The sequence below is a fragment of the Coloeus monedula genome (genome assembly GCF_965178545.1).
Source record: "Coloeus monedula genome assembly, chromosome: 35".
In the NCBI taxonomy this organism is placed as follows: domain Eukaryota; kingdom Metazoa; phylum Chordata; class Aves; order Passeriformes; family Corvidae; genus Coloeus; species Coloeus monedula.
Window position 1 is genome coordinate 2,496,941 of NC_138815.1, and position 19,635 is coordinate 2,516,575.

Consider the following 19,635-nt stretch of genomic DNA (forward strand, 5'->3'; position numbering starts at 1 on the left):
CCTCCCAGTATAAACCAGTTGCTCCCAATGCCCCCCCCAAGCCCCTCCCAGTCCCTCCCCGTTTGCCCCAGTTCCCTCCCAGTCCCTCCCAATCCCCTCCCAGTCCCCCCCAGTCCTTCCCAGTATAAACCAGCTGCACCCAATGCCCCCCCCCAATCCCCTCCCAGGTTGCCCCAGTCCCCTCCCAGTCCCTCCCAGTTTGCCCCAGTCCCCTCCCAGTCCCTCCCAGTCCCTCCCAGTTTGCCCCAGTCCCCTCCCAGTCCCTCCCAGTCCCTCCCAGTTTATCCCAGTCACACCCCAACACTTCCATGCAGCCCTAAAATCACCTTTATTGTCATCCCAGTCCCTCCCAGTCCCTCCCGGTCCCTCCCAGTCCCTCCCAGTTCCTCCCAGTCCGTCCCAGTCGGGGTCATCTCAGCCCCAGTTTCTTCTTCTCGCGCTGTTTGCGCCTCACGACCTCCAGGTTCCGATCCTTCCATTGGCTCTTGCGCAGCTTGATGGGCCGGCTGCCCACGTACTTCCCTGCGGAACTGGGCTTACTGGGAGCACTGGGAGCACTGGGAGGGGCCGGGAGGGGACTGGGAGGGGATTGGAAGGGACTGGGAGGGGATTGGAAGGGACTGGGAGGGGACTGGGATGGACTGGGAGGGACTGGGAGGGGATTGGGAGGGACTGGGAGGGGATTGGAAGGGACTGGGAGGGACTGGGAGGGGATTGGGAGGGACTGGGAGGGACTGGGATGGACTGGGAGGGGATTGGGAGGGACTGGGATGGGATTGGGAGAGACTGGGAGGGGATTGGGGGGGACTGGGACAAACTGGAACAAACTGGAAGGGAACTGGAAGGGGACTGGGATGAATTGGGAAGGGACTGGGACCGACTGGGATGAACTGGGAGAGGACTGGGATCCCCAGTGCCCCCCACCCCCTCCCAGTCCCTCCCAGTCCCCTCCCAGTCCCTCCCAGTCCCCTCCCAATCCCTCCCAATCCCCTCCCAGTCCATCCCAGTCCCCTCCCAGTCCCTCCCAGTCCCCTCCCAGTCCCTCTCAATCCCCTCCCAGTGGCTCCCGGTCCCCTCCCAGTCTCTCCCAGTCCCTCCCAATCCCCTCCCAGTCCCCTCCCAATCCCCTCCCAGTCCCTCCCAATCCCCTTCCAGTCCCTCCCAGTCCCTCCCAGTCCCTCCCAATCCCCTCCCAGTCTCTCCCAGTCCCCTCCAATCCCTCCCAAGCCCCTCCCAGTCCCTCCCAGTCCATCCCAGTCCCCTCCCAGTCCATCCCAGTCCCCTCCCAGTCCCTCCCAGTCCCCTCCCAGTCCCTCCCAGTCCCTCCCAATCCCCTCCCAGTCTCTCCCAGTCCCCTCCCAGTCCCTCCCAGTCCCCTCCCAGTCCCTCCCAATCCCCTCCCACTCCCTCCCAATCCCCTCCCAGTCCCTCCCAGTCCCTCCCAGTTGCCCTCTCACCGTTCATCTCCCGCATGGCTCTCACGTAGTCGTTGGGGTCCTTGAAGGACACGAAGCCGTAGCCTTTGGTCTTCCCCGAGCGCTTGTCCCGGATCACTTTGGCCTTGAGGAAGGACGGGAAGCGCCCGAAGGCGCGGCCCAGGGTCTCATCATTGACCTCGTTCCCCAAATCCCCGCAGAAAATCCGGAAATCGTCTGAATTTGGGGCAAAAAACAGCGATTTTGGGCCATTTTGGGTCATTTTCGGTCATTTTGGGGCATTATGGGGTCACAGGGACACCCCAAAGGTCCCAGCCCGGCCCAGGGTCTCGTCATTGACCTCGTTCCCCAAATCCCCGCAGAAAATCCGGAAATCGTCTGAATTTGGGGCGAAAAACAGCGATTTTGGGGCATTTTGGGGCATTTTCGGTCATTTTGGAGCATTTTGGGGCATTTTGGGGTTATGGGGTCACAGGGACACCCCAAAGGTCCCAGCCCGGCCCAGGGTCTCGTCATTGACCTCGTTCCCCAAATCCCCGCAGAAAATCCGGAAATCGTCTGAATTTGGGGCGAAAAACGGCGATTTTGGGGCATTTTGGGTCATTTTCGGTCATTTTGGGGCATTTTGGGGTTATGGGGTCACAGGGACACCCCAAAGGTCCCAGCCCGGCCCAGGGTCTCGTCATTGACCTCGTTCCCCAAATCCCCGCAGAAAATCCGGAAATCGTCTGAATTTGGGGTGAAAAACGGCGATTTTGGGGCATTTTGAGTCATTTGGGGTCATTTTCGGTCATTTTGGGTCATTTTGGGGTTATGGGGTCACAGGGACACCCCAAAGGTCCCAGCCCGGCCCAGGGTCTCGTCATTGACCTCGTTCCCCAAATCCCCGCAGAAAATCCGGAAATCGTCTGAATTTGGGGCGAAAAACGGCGATTTTGGGGCATTTTGAGTCATTTTGGGGTATTTTGGGGTTATGGGGTCACAGGGACACCCCAAAGGTCCCAGCCCGGCCCAGGGTCTCATCATTGACCTCGTTCCCCAAATCCCCGCAGAAAATCCGGAAATCGTCTGAATTTGGGGCAAAAAACAGCGATTTTGGGCCATTTTGGGTCATTTTCGGTCATTTTGGGGCATTTTGGGGTTATGGGGGTCACAGGGACACCCCAAAGGTCCCAGCCCGGCCCAGGGTCTCGTCATTGACCTCGTTCCCCAAATCCCCGCAGAAAATCCGGAAATCGTCTGAATTTGGGGTGAAAAACGGCGATTTTGGGGCATTTTGGGTCATTTTCGGTCATTTTGGAGCATTTTGGGGTCATTTGGGAGTTATGGGGTCGCAGGGACACCCCAAAGGTCCCAGCCCGGCCCAGGGTCTCGTCATTGACCTCGTTCCCCAAATCCCCGCAGAAAATCCGGAAATCGTCTGAATTTGGGGCGAAAAACGGCGATTTTGGGGCATTTGGGGTTATTTTTGGTCATTTTGGGGCATTTTGGGGTTATGGGGTCACAGGGACACCCCAAAGGTCCCAGCCCGGCCCAGGGTCTCGTCATTGACCTCGTTCCCCAAATCCCCGCAGAAAATCCGGAAATCGTCTGAATTTGGGGTGAAAAACAGCGATTTTGGGGCATTTTGGGTCATTTTGGGGCATTTTGGGGTTATGGGGTCACAGGGACACCCCAAAGGTCCCAGCCCGGCCCAGGGTCTCGTCATTGACCTCGTTCCCCAAATCCCCGCAGAAAATCCGGAAATCGTCTGAATTTGGGGCGAAAAACGGCGATTTTGGGGCATTTGGGGTTATTTTCGGTCATTTTGGGGCATTTTGGGGTTATGGGGTCACAGGGACACCCCAAAGGTCCCAGCCCGGCCCAGGGTCTCGTCATTGACCTCGTTCCCCAAATCCCCACAGAAAATCTGGAAATCGTCTGAATTTGGGGCGAAAAATGGCAATTTTGGGGTCATTTTGGGTCATTTTCGGGCATTTTGGGGCATTTTGGGGTTATGGGGTCACAGGGACACCCCAAAGGTCCCAGCCCGGCCCAGGGTCTCGTCATTGACCTCGTTCCCCAAATCCCCGCAGAAAATCCGGAAATCGTCTGAATTTGGGGCGAAAAACAGCGATTTTGGGGCATTTTGGGGTCATTTTGGGGCCATTTGGGGTCGTTTTGGGTCATTAACGAGGCCACAGAGTCACGACAGGATCATGGGGACACCCCAGAGACCAACGGGGATCAACTGAGATCCCTCCCAGTTCCTCCCAGTGACCCCCAGTTCATCCCAGTCCCTCCCAGTCACTCGCAGTTTGTCCCAGTCCCCTCCCAGTCCCTCCCAGTTCCATCCCAGTCCCCCCAAATCTTCTCCCAGTCCCTCCCAGTCACTCCCAGTTTGTCCCAGTCCCCTCCCAGTTCCATTCCAGTCCCCCCAAATCTCCTCCCAGTCCCTCCCAGTAACTCCTTGTTGCTCCCAGTCCCTCCCAATGGCCTCCCGCTCCCCCCCGTCCCTCCCAGTTTGTCCCAGTTCCCTCCCAGTCCCCCCCAATCCCTCCCAGTACCCCTCAATCCCCTCCCAGCGGCTCCCAGTCCCCTCCCAGTCCCCCCCCAGTTTGTCCCAGTCCCCTCCCAGTCCCTCCCAGTCCATCCCAGCACCCCCCAATCCCGTCCCAGTGCCCCCCAATCCCCTCCCCAGTCGCTCCCAGCCCCCCCCAGTCCCCTCCAGTCCCTCCCAGTCCCCTCCAGTCCCTCCCAATCCCCTCCCAGTCCCCCCCAATCCCCTCCCAGTGGCTCCCAGTCCCCTCCCAGTTTGTCCCAGTCCGTACCAGCGTCCCACTCCAGCAGACTGGGATCCTCCCAGCTGCTCCCGGCCGCCGTGCGGATGCAGCGCTTCAGCCGCTCCCCCCTCCCCTTGCGCTTGTCCTCGGCCGCTGGCTCCGCCCCCACCTGACGGACAGCTGTCAATCACCGCGGCACGCCCGCCCCAACACAGCCACGCCCCCTTCCCCACAGCCCCGCCCACACCCGATTGACACCTGTCAATCACCGGGATGCACCCGCTCTTGTTTAGCCCCACCCACACGCCAGGAAACGGCTCCACCCTGTCCTGATTGATACCTGTCAATCACCAGGACACGCCCACACATCAAGAAATGACCCCCGCCCCCTCCTGATGGACACCTGTCAATCACCCGGTCACACCCTCTCCCACTTAGCCCTGCCCACACACCGGGAAATGGCTCCACCCCCTCCTGACTGACACCTGTCAATCACCAGGTCACACATGAAGAAATGGCACTACCCCCTCCTGACTGACACCTGTCAATCACCAGGTCACACATGAAGAAATGGCTCCACCCCCTCCTGACTGACACCTGTCAATCACCAGGTCACACATGAAGAAATGGCTCTACCCCCTCCTGACTGACACCTGTCAATCACCAGGTCACACATGAAGAAATGGCTCTACCCCCTCCTGACTGACATCTGTCAATCACCAGGTCACACATGAAGAAATGGCTCTACCCCCTCCTGACTGACACCTGTCAATCACCAGGATGGGCCCGCTCTCATTTAGCCCCACCCACACACCAGGAAATGGCTCTACCCCTCCTGATTGGCACCTGTCAATCACTGGCTCACACATGAAGAAATGGCTCTACCCCCTCCTGACTGACACCTGTCAATCACTAGGACACGCCTGCTCTCATTTAGCCCCACCCACACACCAGGAAATGGCTCTACCCCTCCTGATTGGCACCTGTCAATCACTGGCTCACACATGAAGAAATGGCTCTACCCCCTCCTGACTGACACCTGTCAATCACCAGGATGGGCCCGCTCTCATTTAGCCCCGCCCACACACCAGGAAATGGCTCTACCCCTCCTGATTGGCACCTGTCAATCACTGGCTCACACATGAAGAAATGGCTCTACCCCCTCCTGACTGACACCTGTCAATCACCAGGTCACACATGAAGAAATGGCTCTACCCCCTCCTGACTGACACCTGTCAATCACCAGGTCACACATGAAGAAATGGCTCTAGCCCCTCCTGACTGACACCTGTCAATCACCAGGTCACACATGAAAAAATGGCTCTACCCCCTCCTGACTGACACCTGTCAATCAGCAGGTCACACATGAAGAAATGGCTCTACCCTCTCCTGACTGACACCTGTCAATCAGCAGGTCACACATGAAGAAATGGCTCTACCCCCTCCTGACTGACACCTGTCAATCACCAGGTCACACATGAAGAAATGGCACTACCCCCTCCTGACTGACACCTGTCAATCACCAGGATGGGCCCGCTCTCATTTAGCCCCGCCCACACACCAGGAAATGGCTCTACCCCCTCCTGATTGGCACCTGTCAATCACTGGCTCACACATGAAGAAATGGCTCCACCCCCTCCTGACTGACACCTGTCAATCACTAGGACACGCCTGCTCTCATTTAGCCCCGCCCCCACACCAGCAAATACCCCCACCCCGTCCTGATTGACACCTGTCAATCACCAGGAGATGCCTGCTCTCATTTAGCCCCGCCCAGAGACCAGGAAATGCCCCCACCCCCTCCTGACTGACCCCTGTCAATCACCACCACACACCCATCGCAGCCCCACCCCCTCATTACATTAACCCCGCCCCCTCCCCCTCATTTCCCTGCCAGGCCCCGCCCCTTTTAGCCCCGCCCACACAGCAGGAAATGCCCCTATCCCCTCCTGATTGACACCTGTCCATCACTGGGTCACACATCAAGAAATAGCCCCACCCCCTCCTGACTGACACCTGTCAGTCACCCGGTCACACCCTCTCCCATTTAGCCCCGCCCACACACCAGGAAATACCCCCACCCCCTCCTGACTGACACCTGTCAATCACAGCACACACCCACCACAGCCCCACCCCCTCATTGCATTAACCCCGCCCCTCCCCATAGCCCCGCCCCCTTTTAGCCCCGCCCACACACCCGGAAATGCCTCCACCCCCTCCTGACGGACACCTGCCAATCACCAGCACACCCCCCATCCCCTCATTAAACTAACCCCGCCCCCTCCCCTTAGCCCCGCCCCCTTTTAAGCCCCACCCACCTCGGGCCCAGCGAATGGCGGCTCCTGGGGGCGTGGCCTCCGCAGGGGGCGGGGCGTCGGTGCCAGGTGGGCGGGGCCTGGGCGGGGCTCTGGAGGGGGCGTGGCCAAGGCGGGGGGCGGGGCCGGGAGGCTCGGGCCAATCCGGGGCTCCTCGGGGGGCGGAGCCCGGGGGGGCGGGGCCTCGTCCTGGGGGGAGGGGCCAAAGGGAGGGGTTAGAGAGGGGGGGAGGGGGGACTGGGAGGGACTGGGAGGGACTGGGGGGGACTGGGAGGGACTGGGAGGGGACTGGGAGGGACTGGGAGGGACTGGGGGGGCACTGGGGGGGACTGGGGGGGTACTGGGGGATAATGGGGGGGGCACTGGGAGGGACTGGGGGGGGACTGGGAGGATACTGAAGGATACTGGGGGGATACTGGGGGATACTGGGAGTCACTGGGGGCTCACTGGGGGGCACTGGGAGGATACTGGGAGGATACTGGGGGATACTGGGAGTCACTGGGAGTCACTGGGGGGATACTGGGATATACTGGGCGATACTGGGATATACTGGGAGTCACTGGGGAATACTGGGGGGTCACTGGGGAGTCACTGGGGGGTCACTGGGGGGTCACTGGGATATACTGGGATATACTGGGGAATACTAAGAGGATACTGGGGGGTCACTGGGGGTCACCGGGGGGTCACTGGGGGGTCACTGGGCGATACTGGGATATACTGGGCGTCACTGGGGGGTCAACGGGGGGGTCACTGGGATATACTAGGGGATACTGGGATATACTGGGATATACTGGGATATACTGGGATATACTGGGGGGGTGCCCGGGGCTCACCGGGGCGCGGCGGGGGGGGGTGGGGTACACGGTGGGCGCCGCCTGGATCACGGGCGGGGTCGGTTTGGGGGGGCCCGGGGGCGGCCCCGGGGGGGGCACTCGGGGGCCCGCGGCCACCGGGGGCAGGGGGGGCACCGGCGCCCCTCCCCCCCCCGCCTGCGGGGGCAACGGGGGCGAGGGGTCAGGAGGCCGAAATGGCCCCAAAATCCCCTCATTTCGGCCCAAATTCAGCCCAAATTCCTCCTCGAAATGGCCCAAAATGGGTGAAAACTGCCTCGGAATGGTGCTCGAAAAAACCCCAAATTCAGCCCAAATTCCTCCTCAAAATGGCCCAAAAATGAGCGAGAACTGCCTCAGAATCGTCCTCGAAAAAACCCCAAATTCCTCCTTAAAATGCCCCAAAAACTCCCCCAAAATCATTCTCGAAAAAAACCCCAAATTCAGCCCAAATTCCTCCTCAAAATGGCCCAAAAATGGGCAAAAACTGCCCCAAAATTGTTCTCAAAAAAAACCCGCAAATTCCTCCTCAAAATGGCCCAAAAATGGGGGGAAACTGCCCCAAAATCGTCCTCGAAAAAACCCCAAATTCAGCCCAAATTCCTCCCAAATTCAGCCCAAATTCCTCCTCAAAATGGCCCAAAATGGGCGAAAACTCCCCCAAAATTCCTCCTTAAAAAAAAAACCCAAATCCAGCCCCAAATCCTGCCCCAAAGCCATCCAAATTTACCCCAAATTCCTCCTCAAAATGGCCCAAAATGGGTGAAAACTGTCCCAGAATCGTCCTCGAAAAAACCCCAAATTCCTCCTTAAAATGCCCCAAAAACTCCCCCAAAATCGTCCTCGAAAAAAAAATCAAAATCAGCCCAAATTCCTCCTCAAAATGGCCCAAAATGAGCGAAAACTGCCCCAAAATTGTTCTCGAAAAAATCCCCCAAATTCAGCCCAAATTCCTCCTCGAAATGGCCCAAAATGGGCGAAAACTCCCCCAAAATTCCTCCTTAAAAAAAAAAACCAAATCCAGCCCCAAATCCTGCCCCAAAGCCATCCAAATTTACCCCAAATTCCTCCTCAAAATGGCCCAAAATGGGTAAAAACTGCCTCGGAATCGTCCTCGAAAAAACCCCAAATTCCTCCTTAAAATGCCCCAAAAACTCCCCCAAAATCGTCCTCGAAAAAAAACCCAAATTCAGCCCAAATTCCTCCTCAAAATGGCCCAAAATGGGTGAAAACTCCCAGTCCCTCCCAGTCCCTCCCAGTCCCCTCCCAGTCCCTCCCAGTTTCTCCCAGTTCCCTCCCAGTCCATCCCAATCCCCTCCCAGTCCCTCCCAATCCCCTCCCAGTCCATCCCAGTCCCTCCCAGTCCCTCCCAGTATAACCCAGTTCCCTCCCAGTCCCTCCCAGTTTCTCCCAGTTCCCTCCCAGTCCCTCCCAGTCCCCTCCCAGTTCCCTCCCAGTCCCTCCCAATCCCCTCCCAGTCCCTCCCAGTCCATCCCAATCCCCTCCCAGTCCCTCCCAATCCCCTCCCAGTCCATCCCAGTCCCTCCCAGTCCCTCCCAGTATAACCCAGTTCCCTCCCAGTCCCTCCCAGTCCCCTCCCAATCCCCCCCAATCCCCTCCCAGTCCCCTCCCAGTTCCTCCCAGTCCCTCCCAGTCCCTCCCAGTTCCCTCCCAGTCCCTCCCAATCCCCTCCCAGTCCCCCCCAGTCCCTCCCAATCCCCTCCCAGTCCCTCCCAGTCCCCCCCAGTCCCTCCCAATCCCCTCCCAGTCCCTCCCAGTCCATCCCAGTCCATCCCAGTCCCTCCCAGTCCATCCCAGTCCCACTCACCGGGCTGGGCGCTCGCAGGGCGCCCCCTAGCGGCGCCGCCAGCGGGCTGGGGGGGGGTCTCTGCAGTGGGGGAGGGGCGAGCAGCAGGGGGGGGGCGGGGGGGGCTCCCAGGGGCGGCCCCACCCCCACCATGGCCCCGGGGGGGGGGCGCAGGCCCAGGGGGGGCCCCCGGGGACCGGCTGGGGGGGGAGGGGAGCGGTCAGTGCCCAGTGACCACCAGTGACCACCAGTGACCACCAGTATCCACCCAGTGACCACCCAGTGTCCACCAGTGACCACCAGTGACCACCAGTATCCACCCGTGACCACCCAGTACCTCCCAGTATCCACCCAGTATCCACCAGTGACCACCAGTGACCACCAGTGACCACCCAGTGACCACCAGTGACCACCAGTGACCACCCAGTGACCACCAGTGACCACCCAGTACCTCCCAGTATCCACCAGTGACCACCAGTGACCACCAGTATCCACCCAGTACCTCCCAGTAGTATCCACCAGTGACCACCAGTGCCCACCCAGTATCCACCAGTGACCACCCACTGACCACCCACTGACCACCAGTGACCACCAGTGACCACCAGTGACCACCCAGTGACCACCCAGTGACCAGCAGTGATCACCCAGTGACCACCAGTGACCACCAGTATCCACCCAGTATCCACCCAGTATCCACCCAGTACCTCCCAGTAGTATCCACCAGTGACCACCAGTGCCCACCCAGTGACCACCCAGTGACCACCAGTGACCACCAGTGACCACCCAGTGACCACCAGTGACCACCAGTGACCACCCAGTATCCACCCAGTGACCACCAGTGACCACCCAGTGTCCACCCAGTATCCACCCAGTGACCACCCAGTATCCACCAGTGACCACCAGTGACCACCCAGTGTCCACCCAGTATCCACCAGTGACCACCCAGTGACCACCCAGTATCCACCCAGTGTCCACCCAGTATCCACCAGTGACCACCCAGTGACCACCCAGTATCCACCCAGTGTCCACCCAGTATCCACCAGTGACCACCCAGTGACCACCCAGTATCCACCCAGTGTCCACCCAGTATCCACCAGTGACCACCCAGTATCCACCCAGTGACCACCCAGTATCCACCCAGTGACCACCAGTGACCACCAGTGACCACCCAGTACCTCCCAGTATCCACCAGTGACCACCAGTGACCACCCAGTGACCACCCAGTATCCACCCAGTGTCCACCCAGTATCCACCAGTGACCACCCAGTATCCACCCAGTGACCACCCAGTGACCACCAGTGACCACCAGTGACCACCAGTGTCCACCCAGTGACCACCCAGTGTCCACCCAGTATCCACCAGTGACCACCAGTGACCACCCAGTATCCACCCAGTGACCACCAGTGACCACCAGTGACCACCCAGTGTCCACCAGTGACCAGCAGTGATCACCCAGTGTCCACCAATCCCCCCACTTCCCTCCAGTATCCTCCCAGTCCCCCCCAGTGTCCCCCCAGTATCCCCAGTCCCCTTCCAATCCCCTCCCAGTCCCTCCCAGTCCCTCCCAGTATCCCCAGTATCCCCCTGCTGTCCCCGCAGTCCCCCTCCAGTCCCTCCCAGTATCCCTCCAGTCCCCCCCAGTCCCCTCCCAGTCCCTCCCAGTCCCCTCCCAGTCCCTCCCAGTCCCCTCCCAGTCCCTCCCAGTATGCCCAGTTGCCGTACCTGGGCGCTGCAGCACGTGTGGCACAAAGGCCGGGCGCAGGATGGGCGGGCGCTGCGGGGACACTGCGGGGACAGCAGGGGGATACTGGGGATACTGGGAGGGACTGGGAGGGACTGGGAGGGACTGGGAGGCGATTGGGAGGGGATTGGGAGGGACTGGGAGGGACTGGGAGGGACTGGAGGGGGACTGCGGGGACAGCAGGGGGATACTGGGGATACTGGGAGGGACTGGGAGGGGATTGGGAGGGACTGGGAGGGACTGGGAGGGACTGGAGGGATACTGGGAGGGACTGGAGGGGGACTGCGGGGACAGCAGGGGGATACTGGGGATACTGGGAGGGACTGGGAGGGACTGGGAGGGACTGGGGGGGCATTGTGGGGACAGCGAGGGGATACTGGGCATACTGGGAGGGACTGGGAGGGACTGGGTGGACTGGGGGGTCACTGTGGGGACAGCGAGATACTGGGGATACTGGGCATACTGGGAGGGACTGGGGGGATACTGGGGATACTGGGAGAGACTGGGCATACTGGGAGAGACTGGGCATACTGGGGGACACCAGGGGGGTGACACTGGGGTGACACTGGGGTGATACTGGGTGATACTGGGATGGCACTGGGATGGCACTGGGTGATACTGGGATGGCACTGGGGTGACACTGGTTGATACTGGGATGGCACTGGGATGGCACTGGGTGATACTGGGGTGATACTGGTCGATACTGGGTCATACTGGTCAATACTGGTCAATACTGGGTCATACTGGTCGATACTGGTCGATACTGGGGGGTGGCACTGGGTGACACTGGGGTGATACTGGGGTGATACTGGGTCATACTGGTCGATACTGGTCGATACTGGTTGATACTGGGGGGTGGCACTGGGTGATACTGGGGTGATACTGGTCGATACTGGGGGCGGCACTGGGGTGATACTGGTCGATACTGGTCGATACTGGTCGATACTGGGTCATACTGGTCGATACTGGTCAATACTGGTCGATACTGGGGGTGGCACTGGGGGTGACACTGGGGTGATACTGGTCGATACTGGTCGATACTGGTCAATACTGGTCAATACTGGTCGATACTGGGTCATACTGGTCGATACTGGTCAATACTGGTTGATACTGGGTCATACTGGGTCATACTGGTCAATACTGGTCAATACTGGTCAATACTGGTCGATACTGGTTGATACTGGGTCATACTGGTCAATACTGGTCAATACTGGTCGATACTAAGTCATACTGGTCGATACTGGTCGATAGTGGTCGATACTGGGGGGGTGGCACTGGGTGACACTGGGGTGACACTGGGGTGATACTGGTCAATACTGGTCAATACTGGTCGATACTGGTCAATACTGGTCGATACTGGTCAATCCTGGTCAATACTGGTCGATACTGGGTCATACTGGTCGATACTGGGTTACACTGGTCGATACTGGTCGATACTGGGTCATACTGGTCGATACTGGTTGATAGTGGTCGATACTGGGGGGGTGGCACTGGGTGGCACTGGGGTGATACTGGTCGATACTGGGTCATACTGGTCGATACTGGTCAATACTGGTCAATACTGGTCGATACTGGGTCATACTGGTCGATACTGGGTTACACTGGTCGATACTGGTCGATACTGGGTCATACTGGTCGATACTGGTTGATAGTGGTCGATACTGGGGGGGTGGCACTGGGTGGCACTGGGGTGATACTGGTCCATACTGGTCCATACTGGTCCATACTGGTCCATACTGGTTTATACTGGGGGGTGGCACTGGGTGGCACTGGGGTGACACTGGTCGATACTGGTCCATACTGGTCCATACTGGTTTATACTGGGGGGGTGGCACTGGGTGGCACTGGGGTGACACTGATCCATACTGGTCCATACTGGTCCATACTGGTCCATACTGGTTTATACTGGGGGGTGGCACTGGGTGACACTAGGGTGATACTGGTCGATACTGGTCCATACTGGTCCATACTGGTTTATACTGGGGGGTGGCACTGGGTGACACTGGGGTGATACTGGTCCATACTGGTCCATACTGGTTTATACTGGGGGGTGGCACTGGGGTGATACTGGTCCATACTGGTCCATACTGGTCCATACTGGTCCATACTGGTTTATACTGGGGGGTGGCACTGGGTGGCACTGGGGTGATACTGGTCCATACTGGTCCATACTGGTCCATACTGGTCCATACTGGTTTATACTGGGGGGTGGCACTGGGTGGCACTGGGGTGATACTGGTCCATACTGGTCCATACTGGTCCATACTGGTCCATACTGGTTTATACTGGGGGGTGGCACTGGGTGGCACTGGGGTGATACTGGTCCATACTGGTCCATACTGGTCCATACTGGTCCATACTGGTTTATACTGGGGGGTGGCACTGACCTGGTCCCACGAAGGGCCCCGGGGGGGTGCCCAGGGGGGGCGCGGAGGCGGCGGCGGCGGCGCGAGCCTCGAGAGACTGCTGCACCTGGGGGGAAATTTGGGGAGATTTGGGGCATTTTGGGGAATTCTGGGGGATTTGGGGAATTTTGGGGGGATTTGGGGAAGTTTGGGGGGATTCGGGGCATTTTGGGGGGATTTGGGGGGATTTTGGGGGGTTTGGGGAGATTTGGGGCATTTTGGGGGGATTTGGGGCATTTTGGGGAGATTTGGGGAGATTTGGGGCATTTTGGGGAGATTTGGGGGGATTTGGGGGGATTTGGGGAATTTTGGGGAGATTTGGGGAGATTTGGGGGGATTTGGGGGGATTTGGGGAGATTTGGAGGGATTTGGGGAGATTTGGGGAATTTTGGGGAGATTTGGGGGGATTTGGGGAATTTTGGGGAGATTTGGGGAGATTTGGGGGGATTTGGGGAGATTTGGGGAATTTTGGGGAGATTTGGGGAATTTTGGGGAGATTTGGGGAGATTTGGGGGGATTTGGGGGGATTTGGGGAGATTTGGGGGGATTTGGGGGGATTTGGGGAATTTTGGGGAGATTTGGGGAATTTTGGGGAGATTTGGGGGGATTTGGGGAATTTTGGGGAGATTTGGGGAGATTTGGGGGGATTTGGGGAGATTTGGGGAATTTTGGGGAGATTTGGGGAGATTTGGGGAGATTTGGGGCATTTTGGGGGGATTTGGGGGGATTTGGGGAATTTTGGGGAGATTTGGGGAGATTTGGGGGATTTGGGGGGATTTGGGGAGATTTGGAGGATTTTGGGGAATTCTGGGGGGATTTGGGGGGATTTGGGGAGATTTGGGGCATTTTGGGGAGATTTGGGGGGATTTGGGGCATTTTGGGGGGATTTGGGGCATTTTGGGGGGATTTGGGGAGATTTGGGGCATTTTGGGGGGATTTGGGGAGATTTGGGGAGATTTGGGGAATTTTGGGGAGATTTGGGGAGATTTGGGGCATTTTGGGGAGATTTGGGGGGATTTGGGGCATTTTGGGAGATTTGGGGGGATTTGGGGAGATTTGGGGCATTTTGGGGGGATTTGGGGAATTTTGGGGGGATTTGGGGAAGTTTGGGGGGATTTGGGGAGATTTGGGGCATTTTGGAGCGGTTTGGGGAAATTTGGGGATTTGGGGAGATTTGGGGGGATTTGGGGGGATTTTGGGGAGATTTGGGGAATTTTGGGGGGATTTGGGGCATTTTGGGGAGATTTGGGGGGATTTGGGGGGATTTGGGGCATTCTGGGGCATTTTGGGGAGATTTGGGGCATTCTGGGGCCTTTTCGGGGGTCATTTTGAGAAATTTCAGGACATTTTTGGGGCGTTTTGGGGCCTTTTTTGGGGTCATTTTGGGGCATTTTGGGGACATCTTGGGGCATTTTTGGGGACATTTTGAGGAATTTCGGGACATTTTTGGGGCATTTTAGGGCAGTTTGGGGCCATTTTAGGGCATTTTGAGGAATTTCAGGACATTTTTGGGGCATTTTGGGGCCATTTTGGGGCATTTTGGGGCCTTTTCGGGGGTCATTTTGACAAATTTCAGGACATTTTTGGGGCGTTTTGGGACATTTTTTGGGGTCATTTTGAGAAATTTCAGGACCATTTTGGGGCATTTGGGGTCATTTTCGGGCATTTTTGGGGCCCTTTTGGGGCATTTGGGGCCATTTTGGGGCAGTTTGGGGCCATTTTGGGACATTTTGAGGAATTTCGGGACATTTTCGGGGCATTTTGGGGCCATTTTGGGGCATTTGGGACATTTTGGGGAATTTCAGGACATTTTTGGGGCATTTTAGGGCCTTTTGGGGTCATTTTGGGGCATTTCTGGGGCCATTTTGGGGCCATTTTGAGGAACTTCAGGACATTTTTTGGGCATTTTGGGGTGATTTTGGGACATTTTGGGGAATTTCAGGACATTTTTGGGGCCATTTTGTGCCCTTTTGGGGTGATTTAGGACCATTTTAGGCCATTTTACGACCATTTTGGGGTGATTTTGGGCCATTTTGGGCCGATTTTGGGCTGGTTTGGGTTGTTTTGGGTTGTTTCGGGCCGTTGTGGACCGATTTTGGTGCAATTTTGGGCCATTTTGTGGTGATTTGGGGACATTTTGGGCCGATTTCCGGCCGTTTTGAGCCGATTTTGGGCTGGTTTGGGCCATTTTGGGGCAATTTTGGGCTGTTTTGGGGCAATTTTGGGCTGTTTTGGGCCGATTTGGGGCCATTTTGGGGTGATTTGGGGCCGGTTGGGGGTGATTTAGGGCCGTTTTGGGGCCATTTTGGGGCCGTTTTGGGCCGATTTCGGGGTGATTTGGGGCCGTTTTGGGGTAATTTGTGACCATTTTGGGCCGATTTGGGGCCGTTTTGGGGTGATTTGGGGCCGTTTTGGGGCCATTTTAGGGTGACTTGGGGCTGTTTTGGGCCAATTTGGGGCTGTTTTGGGATGATTTGGGGCCATTTTGGGCTGTTTTCGGCCAATTTTGGGCCATTTTAGGCCGTTTTGGAGTGATTTGGGCCATTTCGGGGCCATTTTGGGCTGATTTGGGGCCATTTTGGGCCATTTTGGGCCGATTTGGGGCCATTTTGGGGCCATTTTAGGCCGTTTTGGGGTGATTTGGGGCCATTTTGGGCCGATTTTGGGCCGTTTTGGGGTGATTTGGGGCCGTTTTGGGGTGATTTGGGGCTGTTTTGGGGTGATTTGGGGCCGCTTTGGGGTGATGTGGGGCTGTTTTGGGGTGATTTGGGGCTGTTTTGGGGTGATTTGGGGCTGTTTTGGGGTGATTTGGGGCAGTTTTGGGGTGATTTGGGGCTGTTTTGGGCCGATTTTGGGCCGTTTTGGGGTGATTTGGGGCCGTTTTGGGGTGATTTGGGGCCATTTTGGGGTGATTTGGGGCCGTTTTGGGGTGATTTGGGGCAGTTTTGGGGTGATTTGGGGCAGTTTTGGGGTGATTTGGGGCTGTTTTGGGCCGATTTTGGGCCGTTTTGGGGTGATTTGGGGCCGTTTTGGGGTGATTTGGGGCTGTTTTGGGCCAATTTGTGCCCGTTTTGGGCCATTTTGGGCCGTTTGGGGCCGTCTCAGACCCACCTGCTGGTAGGTGTTGGTGGCGATGATCGGCCGCAGGACGGGGGGAGGGGCCAGGGGGTCCCCGGGGGCGGGGCCGGGAGCCCCCAGCACCTCCTGCTCAAAGCTGCCACCAGTAAGGACCAGTAAGGACCAGTATGGACCGGTATAGACCGGTATGGAGCGCTGACACCGCCCCCCAGCGCCTCACCAGTACAAACCAGTAACAACCAGTACAGCCAGCTGAGCTCCCAATGACCCTCCCTGCCCCCACTGACCTCCTCCCAGTGCTCCCAGTAACCCCCAGTGCCCTCCCAGTAAACCCCAGTGGGCTCCCAGGCCCTCCCAGTGCCCTCCCAGTAACCCCCAGTGCCCTCCCAGTAACTCCCAGTAACCCCCAGTGCCCCCCCAGTGCCTCCCAGTAACCCCCAGTGCCCCCCCAGTACCTCCCAGTAACCCCCAGTGCCCTCCAGTGCCCCCCAGCAACCCCCCAGTGCTCCCAGTGACCCCCAGTGCCCTCCCAGTGCTCCCAGTAACCCCACAGTGCCCCCCAGGCCCCGCCCCCGTTGCCATGGCAGCAGCCAAGCCCCGCCCATCTCCCAGGCCCCGCCCCCGCTGCCATGGAAGCCCCCAGACCCCCCCAAGCCCCGCCCCCATTGCCATGGCAGCGCCCAAGCCCCGCCCCCTCCCGCCCGCCAAGCCCCGCCCCCGTTGCCATGGCAGCGGCCAATCCCCGCCCACCCCTCCCTCCCCAAGCCCCGCCCCCGTTGCCATGGCAGCGGCCAATCCCCGCCCACCCCTCCCTCCCCAAGCCCCGCCCCCGTTGCCATGGCAGCGGCCAATCCCCGCCCACCCCTCCCTCCCCAAGCCCCGCCCCCGTTGCCATGGCAGCGACCCAGTCCCGCCCCCTCCCTCCCCAAGCCCCGCCCCCGTTGCCATGGCAGCGGCCAATCCCCGCCCACCCCTCCCTCCCTCCCCCCAAGCCCCGCCCCCGTTGCCATGGCAGCGGCCAATCCCCGCCCACCCCTCCCTCCCCAAGCCCCGCCCCCGTTGCCATGGCAGCGGCCAACCCCCGCCCCCTCCCGCCCGCCAAGCCCCGCCCCCGTTGCCATGGCAGCGGCCAATCCCCGCCCACCCTCCCTCCCCAAGCCCCGCCCCCGTTGCCATGGCAGCGGCCCAGCCCCGCCCCCTCCCGCCCGCCATGCCCCCGCCGCCGTTCCCCTCACAGCGCCATCTCCGCCTCCATCTCCTTCAGCCGCTCCTCGCCGCTCTTCGCCGCGGCCCCGCCGCCTCCCGCCGCCGCTCCGGGCCCCGCCGCAGCTCCCGCCGCCATTCCCGGCCCGGGCCCGGCTCCCACCGCCATTCCCGGGCCGCTCCCACCCGGAGCCGCCGCCGCCGCCATCGCTGAGCGCGCCTCAAGCACTTCCGGCCGCCCGCCTGAGGGGCGCTTCCGGCGCGCCGCGGTGACGTCACTCCGCGCGACAACCACCCCCCCCGCCTCCCCCCCGGTGCGTTAAATAAAGGCGAATTTAGGGCGAAATCGTTGGAAATCGGGCAAAAAAGCGCTTTAATGGCGGCCGGCGAGCGGCGAGGCGGCGGCGCGGGGCGGCCTCAGCGCTTGAGCTCGCTGTAGAGATCCCCGCGCGCGCCCTGGAGCTCCTGGTAGGGCGAGTCCTGCTCCGGGGGGCGGGGCTTGGGCGGGGCTGAGGGGAAAGGGGGCGGGGTCAGCGCGAAGCCACGCCCCCGTCGCACCAAGCCACGCCCACCGCGAGGATGAGGTGGTTCGGACACGCCCCCTTTGCCCCAAGCCACGCCCCTTTTGTTGTGGCCACGCCCCCCGCTGACCACGCCCACCTCCTCGGCCGCGCGCCGCCAGCCAATAGGCTCCGCCCGCGATCAGCAGCGTCATGATGACGTCAGCAGCAACCAGCGCCGCGATTGGTCCGGGCCCCGGGAAGCAGCCGGAACATTCTGGAACTGCGGAAACAACGCGGGGGGGGGGGGGGCGGGGGGGGGGGAGGAGCGAGGAGAGACCACGTGACCCCCTCCCCCCACACACCCCCCCGTGACCTTTTGACCCCAACCACGTGACCCCGGGGTGGGGGAGGGGCCTCACCTGGCTCGGCCGTGGCGGCTCCTGGATGGGAAAGAAAAGGGGGGGGGGGGGAGGGGAAAAGGGGGGAGGGGCGGGGCTGGATCAGCCCCGCCCCCACCCCCAAACCCCTCCCCCACCCCCACAGCCCCTCCCCCACCCCCAAACCCCTCCCCCACCCCCAAACCCCTCCCCCACCCCCACAGCCCCTCCCCCACCCCCACAGCCCCTCCCCCACCCCAAAACCCCTCCCCCACCCTCACAGCCCCTCCCCCACCCCAAAACCCCTCCCCCACCCCCACAGCCCCTCCCCCACCCCCACAGCCCCGCCCCCACCCCCGCAGCCCCTCCCCCCCCTCTTTGGCGGGGTGGGGGAGGGGCACAAAGCTCGGCCTGGGGGTGGGGGAGGGGCTGGGGGGGGGGCTCCTTGGGGTGGGGGAGGGGCTCATCCCCCCCCCCCCTCATCCCCTCCCCCCCTTCCCTCGCCCTTCCCCTCCCCCACCCCAGGCCCGGCCACTTCTCCTTTGGGTCCCGGGGGTGGGGGAGGGGCCAGGAGGGTCCCCAGGGTGGGGGAGGGGCCAGGAGGGTCCCCAGGGTGGGGGAGGGGCCCATGGGAGTCCCCGGGGTGGGGGAGGGGCCTCACCGAGCAGCAGGAGGACGAGGCCGAGGGTCCCAGGGGGGGCCATGGCGGCGGTGGGGGAGGGGAAGGGGCGTGGCCGGGGTTGTCCATTTAAGCCACGCCCCCTTCTCTGGGCTCAGCTCCTGATTGGCTCCCTGAGAATCCCCCCCCCCCCCCCCCCACTTCCCCCCCTCCCGCCGTTCGGACACCTCGTGACCCCCCCGATCCCCAATTTCCCCTCTGTGGCCACGCCCCTTCCCGGCAAGCCCCGCCCCTCTCCTTTAAGCCCCGCCCACTTTTAAATGGGCGCGGGCCCTTTAAGGCGGCGTGGGCGGGGCCTCAAGGACGGCACAGGCCCCTCCTTCCGCTGGCGTTGATTGGTTGAAGGAGCGGAGCGGGGCGGGCTCTGAGCGCTGATTGGCTTCCCGCGCCGGATTAAACCCGGAAGTCCCTCTCTGATTGGTCTGTTGCCTCAGGGCGGGACTAAGGCGGGAAAAAGCGCGGCGCTGATTGGTCCGTCCCGGGCGGCGGTGGGCGGGGC

At 60.4% G+C, this 19,635-nt stretch overlaps 2 protein-coding genes across 2 annotated transcripts; both read right to left on the reverse strand.

Annotated features, from left to right (window-relative positions):
- Window positions 1–382: 382 nt before the first annotated feature.
- On the reverse strand, window positions 383–17,809 carry RBM42 (RNA binding motif protein 42). Its single transcript, XM_082299915.1, has 10 exons — window positions 17,610–17,809; window positions 16,408–16,510; window positions 13,279–13,363; window positions 10,873–10,935; window positions 9,172–9,350; window positions 7,347–7,502; window positions 6,517–6,702; window positions 4,247–4,367; window positions 1,458–1,652; window positions 383–522 (listed from the first exon to the last, which is right to left on the reverse strand). Exons 1-10 carry the CDS (start codon window positions 17,783–17,785, stop codon window positions 410–412), a joined length of 1,377 nt encoding a protein of 458 aa, XP_082156041.1. The 5' UTR covers window positions 17,786–17,809; the 3' UTR covers window positions 383–409.
- A 137-nt stretch (window positions 17,810–17,946) lies between these two features.
- Window positions 17,947–19,252, reverse strand: TYROBP (transmembrane immune signaling adaptor TYROBP). The gene is made up of 4 exons (XM_082299919.1): window positions 19,119–19,252; window positions 18,500–18,520; window positions 18,238–18,360; window positions 17,947–18,086 (listed from the first exon to the last, which is right to left on the reverse strand). Exons 1-4 carry the CDS (start codon window positions 19,159–19,161, stop codon window positions 17,995–17,997), a joined length of 279 nt encoding a protein of 92 aa, XP_082156045.1. The 5' UTR covers window positions 19,162–19,252; the 3' UTR covers window positions 17,947–17,994.
- Window positions 19,253–19,635: the final 383 nt, after the last annotated feature.